The sequence below is a fragment of the Pteronotus mesoamericanus genome, unplaced genomic scaffold (genome assembly GCF_021234165.1).
Source record: "Pteronotus mesoamericanus isolate MK-2021 breed Mesoamerican mustached bat unplaced genomic scaffold, CSHL_Meso_final scaffold_137, whole genome shotgun sequence".
Classification (NCBI taxonomy): Eukaryota; Metazoa; Chordata; class Mammalia; order Chiroptera; family Mormoopidae; genus Pteronotus; species Pteronotus mesoamericanus.
In genome coordinates, this window is record NW_026555306.1 from 5,647,283 (window position 1) to 5,653,050 (window position 5,768).

At 56.4% G+C, this 5,768-nt stretch overlaps 1 protein-coding gene across 1 annotated transcript; it reads left to right on the forward strand.

Moving 5' to 3' along the window:
- Window positions 1-8: 8 nt before the first annotated feature.
- Window positions 9-5,552, forward strand: PRRG2 (proline rich and Gla domain 2). Its single transcript, XM_054588538.1, has 7 exons — window positions 9-158; window positions 797-899; window positions 1,079-1,254; window positions 1,433-1,472; window positions 3,391-3,526; window positions 4,392-4,538; window positions 4,872-5,552. Exons 2-7 carry the CDS (start codon window positions 809-811, stop codon window positions 4,888-4,890), a joined length of 609 nt encoding a protein of 202 aa, XP_054444513.1. The 5' UTR covers window positions 9-158; window positions 797-808; the 3' UTR covers window positions 4,891-5,552.
- The last annotated feature ends 216 nt before the right edge of the window (window positions 5,553-5,768 follow it).

Sequence of the window (5,768 nt, forward strand, 5' to 3'; positions counted from 1 at the left end):
CAGAAACCGCGATCGGGGAGGATTACAAGGAGCGGGAGCGGGGGGCACCCCTCCTTTCTCTTCCCTCCCCTCTCTCCTGCCCCTCTTCGCAGCTGGCCGCAGCTGGCCTAGGAGCCCCCGATTAAGGAGGAGGGGACAGTGCTCACAAGTCTGGGCAGGTAAGTGAATGTCCCTGGAGGCAAAGCCTGGTTTGGGGACCTTGTCTTCCTGGCACCTTGCCCCTCTGGGTCCTAAAAGTCAGGGTCCCCAAGCCCAGGAGTCCAAGGCACTGGACTCAAGAATTTAGACCCCTGTTATTGCCTCTCCTGTAATCTTTGATTTCTGTTGCTGGATGTGGCAATGGACAGAGAGACACACAGGTATGAGTGGGAATTACCAGGAAGAAAGGAATCCTGATCACCAATGGACATTTTTATGAGCACCTACTATGTGCCCAAACTGTACTGGGGGCTGAAAACACAGAGGGGAGAAAAGATAAGCTTCCTGCTTCAGTCTCTGGAGATACACGTAGCCTTTGCTCAAATCCTGCTTCTGAATCTTGCAAACCGTAAGACTCTGGGCAAGTTCTTCGACCTCTCTGTGCCTTAGTTCCCTCATCTATAAAATAAGGGTAATAATAGCATTGTTGTGAAAATTAAACTGAGTGGATGTAAGTAAACTACCTTGAACAGCATCTGGCCCAGATAAAGGCTACGGCAGTGTCTGCTATAATTGTTACAATTCACGGGCCACAGAGTCCAGGCAGGGAGAACTTCAGGGGCTGAGGCACTTTCATCTATACCACGCCTCATTCCAGGTGTCACGAAATATGAGGGGCAGGGGCCACCCCTCTCTGCTGCTGCTATACCTGGGGTTGACCACTTGCCTGGATACCTCGTCCAGTGGGGAGCAAGACCAAAGTGAGTATTTGGGGGAAGAGCTGGTGCCCAGGCTCTGACACCCATCTTCCCGTGACTCTGGACCCCTTGCCTCTAGTCCCCTCCAACCCTAGGTCCCCACAGCTTTCCTCCCCTTGGGCTCAGGTTCCTTCATGTCTCTGGTCCTCCATTTTTTTGTCTGTCCTGTCCTTTGGGCCCAGAAGTCTTCGTGGACTCCCCAGAGGCACAGAGCTTCCTGGGTAGCCATAGACGAGTTCCTCGAGCCAATCACTGGGATCTGGAGCTGTTCGTGCCCGGGAACCTGGAACGGGAGTGCTACGAGGAGAAGTGTTCCTGGGAAGAGGCACGGGAGTACTTTGAGGACAATACTCGGACGGTGAGGCTCTCGGAGTCCTGGAGTCCCTGTTTCTCCAGGACCTGGTTGGCGGGGAAGGGTCCTGGTCTCCAAAGGCTTCTACCCTCTTGTCTCAGAAATCTGGGTGGGCTGGTTGGGGTGCATAGAATCTCCCAGTTGACAGCTGTCTTTCCTCCTTCTCTACTCCCACCCCTTCAAGGAGCGCTTTTGGGAGTCGTACATCTACAATGGCAAAGCAGGTGAGTGGGAGGCCAAGCCCTGTTGTTCTGTGCAGCGAAGGCAGCCCCTTCCCATGGAGGCTGAACCAACACTCCCTCCCCAAATTCTCTGATTCCTGAGTTCCTGGAGGTGGCTGTTAAAAGTTTCCTCTCTTTGGAGACCAGCTGTGGGTCGGAGGAACCCACCCCATCTCGTTCCGAGAGATCCCATGTTTCCAGGAGGCAGGAAGTAAGGGTAGAGAAAGGAGTTACGGCCTGGGACCTCTCAGGCCTCCGACCCAGAGATGCTGGCCGCCTTGAGTCCCTCTTTGGAGTCCAGAGCCCCAGCCCCTTCTGCAGCTTGGTTGCTAGGGGAGCTGCTCCCTAGCAACTGCTCCAGTCTCCTGTGCCTCTTCACCTGACCAGTGTGCTCACCCTCAGACCCTCCTCTGAGTTCTGAGGCCCTGTCATGGCTACAACCTTGCTGCTCAGCGGGGGGAAGGGCTGCTCCTTAGCAACAGGGCCTGGCCAGACCCGGCCTAGGAAGCCTGCAGCACTCACTACCTGGCTGGCTTCCCCTCCCCCACAGCCCCATCCCAGCCTGGGCCTGGTTGCTAAGGAGGCTTTCTCCCTAGCAACCATACCTAGCCAGGCTCAGGACCCAAGGCCTCCTGCCCACCAGAAGACCCCCCTCCAGGCACCAGATGCCCCACCCCCTTGTGGCCTGGTTGCTAGGGGTGGATGTACCTTAGCAACAGGCCCTAGGTCTGGGCTGGAGTCCTCACATTGGAGCCTGGTTGCTAGGGGAGGTAACTGCGTTTCTACAGGCCTTTGGATGTCTGGTGGCTCCTTGAATCCACCTGAAACATGTCAGAGGGCCTGTCTCCTCAGTGCAGCTTTTTGCTAAGAAGGCGAAAAGACTGGGGTTTACTGTTTGAAGAAAGCCCCCTACCCACTGTTAAAGTTGGGCTCCCCAGCAGCAAGACCTAGCCAGGCCTCAGGAAGCTGGAGTCCTCCTTGCAGCCCCTGCCCCACCTTCCCCCAGACAGAAAGCCTTGGATTGCTGCAGGGGCTGCGCCTTAGGACAGGGGCCGCATGAGTTCTCGACACCCTAAACTCCTCCATTGATAAATGGTGTTTTTTTTTTAGCCTTCTGGTAAATTTTTTTTTTCCATTAAAAAAAAGATTTTATTAATTTATTCTTTAGAGAGAGGGGAAGGGAGGGAGAAAGAGGGAGAGAACCATCACTGTGTGGTTGCCTCTCATGCACTCCCGACGGGGAACCTGGCCCACAACCCAGGCATGTACGCTGACTGGAAATCGAGCCTTTGGTTCACAGGCCGGCACTCTGAGCCATGCCAGCCAGGGCGCCTTCTGGTAAATTCTGAAGCCTTCCTGTGGGTTCAGCTCTTCCTTCAGAGTTGAGACCTTGCCCCTCAGTAGCCTGGTTGGTAAAAGGGGCTGCATTCCAGAGGGAGTAGGGTTGCCAGATAAAATACAGGAACCACCCCACCCCCTCAGTGAGAGGGTAGCCTTGAGAGTTGGCTACCTGCCTTTCCTACCCTACCTGTAGTCTGTCACCTGCAATCTTAGCAGGTGCATTGCGTAGGAGGGTCTTGAACCACCCCACGTCCAGGGAGGGCCGTCTATTATCATGGGGATACAGCTGCCGTATTTTCTAGTACAAGATGACGTTATCCTAGGCCTTCTCTGTATTTAGTCTCAGTGAATTTTTGCAACCTGGCAGAGAGGCGTTACGGTCCCATTTTACAAAGCAGGAGGACATGGAAGCTCAGGGAATCGGGTGTGGTAAATTGCCTGAGATCGCACAGCTAGGAAGTCGCCTCAGCTCTGTCTGGCTTCTCGGCCAGTATTTCTCCCTCAGGAGAAAGGCATTTGGATGTTGGGGTGGGTGGCAGCCCCTCAGGGAGTGTGTCCCTCCCTTCCCCCTCTTCCACAGGGCGTGGACGCGTGGACGTAGCAGGCCTGGTTGTGGGGCTGACGTCCGGTATCCTGCTCATTGTGCTGGCCGGCCTGGGAGCCTTTTGGTATCTACATTGGCAACGGGGCCGAGGCCAGCCGCCCAGCCCTCAAGAGTAAGGGGGGCTTTGTGGGGGAGGGGCTGGGGGCTGGAGAGAAGGGTGAGCAGGGCAGGGAGGAAGGGGCAGCCTAAGGAGATGGACCAAGTATTGGGTGCAGGTGGGTGCTGATGAAAGATTTGGGGAGGCAGTCACGTGTAGACTGAGTTTGTGAGATTGTGTCTAGTTGTGGCATCTGTCTGTCTGCCTGCCTGCCTGCCTGTCTTCTCAGTACCTGGCACACAGTAGGAGCTCAATCCGTATTTGCTGCCTGTCTTTGCAGTACCAGGTTTCTGTGTGATTATCACTCTGTAAATATTGTATCTGGTAAAGCTGCAGCCTGTGGTCTATGCGCATCTGTGGGTGTCCGTGGTATGTCAGTTTCCGTGGTAAAGGGTGTAGCACATGTTTGTGTGCCTGTAGGAGTTGCTGGGTGTGTCTTTCTCTGTGGCAGGGTCTAAAAAGGTACTTGAGTGTCAGTCTTGGAAGTATAGTGGATCTGGGGATTTTTAAGAAGAGTTTATTGTGAATGGGTATCTCTGTGTTGTGTCTGTTTCGGTGAGTGTTCACCTGCCTCTCTGGAAGGCTGTCTTTTTCTCCCTTACTCTTCCTGTTATCCCAAGTACCTGTGTGTCTGTGAATAAGAGTCTCTCTTAGCAGTTGTTGATTTCTGGTCTGCCTGTCCCTGTGCATCTGTCTGTCATTTTGAGGTGCTTTGCTGCTTGTCAAGAGTGAAGGTGACCCTCTTTCTCCTTGGTCCATCTCCCTTCCACCTGTTCCCTGCCACTCTTAAGAGTCTCTGTCTCCCCAAGTCCTCCTTTCTTCTCCCAAGTCTTTCTATCTTGCAGGTTTCCCCTGCTAACCGTGCACCTTCTGTCCCCAGGGCCGAGCTCATCAACCCTCTCAGTCCCCTGAGCTCTCCGGGCCCGCCAACGCCTATGCCGCCACCCCAACCCCCAGGTCTCCCCACCTACGAACAGGCTTTAGCGGCCTCTGGGGTGCACGACGCACCTCCACCCCCCTATTCCAGGTACACGGCTGGACTTCTGCCCGGGGGCGGGGCGCAGAGGGGAGGGCCCTGCTGGAGGAGGGGCGTGGGCTCAGGGGCGGGACTTGGAATTTTGAGTTTATTATTCCGGGCGAGGTTTGAGCGCGGGGGCGGGGCCTTGTGCAATTGTCTGGGGGCGTGGCCCAGCGTTGTGAGTGTGGAGCAGTTGAGGAGGGTGGGTCTTGTGCTCAGAGGGTCTGGGATTGGCTAAGGAGCCCAGGGCGGGTCGGGATGGTCTTGGTTGGGGCGGGGTGGGGGGGGGGAGAGGAAAAACAGCCGGGTCTTTGACTCCCCACTGTGCCCCTCCCCACGCAGCCTCCTGAGGCCTCGCTGAAGAGCTGCTTCGGAGCCGGGGTTCCCCGAACTGTGCCCCAGATTCACACCGGATTCCGGAAGCCCTCAAGCCTCTTAAACTGCGGAGCTGAGCTTGGAGGGGGGTAGGGTGGGAGTAGGGGTCGTCCAGCCCGAGGCCTACCCTGGCACACGTGTTTCCGCCGCTTACGGATACACGCACGTCCCCGACGAAAATGTACCCGCGTTCCGGCACCTCGCGGGTCCCCAAGCTCTCTTGACCTTGGGGGTACCGGACAGCCCCGCCCCCTTGGGGGTAGGCTTGCGGTGGAAACTGACCCAGGCGCGCAGGCCAGGTGTGCAGTCTAGCGTGTGAGGTTTAACGCGGTCATCTCTGGCGAGTGCCACGGGCCACACACGCGCAGAGCCCCGCCCGGGCACACGCACATCTTCGTGCGCTCTCCATGCGCCTACAGGGGCGCTTTGCAACCCAGGGAAAGGGTGGGGGGCCATATGTGCAACCGTGCTCGTTGGGGACAGGCTCGCATTGCACCCGGGGGATTGAAACTCAGCTCTTCCCCTACATAAAAACCCTTTGGAAAAGAAACCATAAAAAGTGAAACAATGCAAAAAATAAACAACCGTGATCCTAGGCGCGTCTGCGCGTAGTGGAGCTGGATTTCTCTACAAACATTGCGCCCTACACCCCCAGGCCCTGCTTGCGCTGTCGGTCTCGTTCTCTCCCTCTCGTTTTTTTTTTTTTTTTTTTTTTTTGCATTTGCACGGGATTGTGGGAGGAAGCGGAGCGCAGCCAGACACCCCGCCGCCCGCCCCCCTTCCCCTCCCCCCTCCCCCAGCCGCCTTGTGCAAAGATGGCTGCACCGTGAGCGCAGCGGAGGAGGAGGTGGCGGCGGCGGCGGC

Excerpts from the sequence above, each read along its gene's own strand:
- PRRG2 (XM_054588538.1), top strand. The coding sequence starts at position 809 with ATGAGGGGCAGGGGCCACCCCTCTCTGCTGCTGCTATACCTGGGGTTG. Across the intron at positions 900-1,078 it reads CAGTGGGGAGCAAGACCAAA|AAGTCTTCGTGGACTCCCCA; the intron begins GTGAGTATTTGG and ends CTTTGGGCCCAG. Across the intron at positions 1,255-1,432 it reads TTGAGGACAATACTCGGACG|GAGCGCTTTTGGGAGTCGTA; the intron begins GTGAGGCTCTCG and ends CACCCCTTCAAG.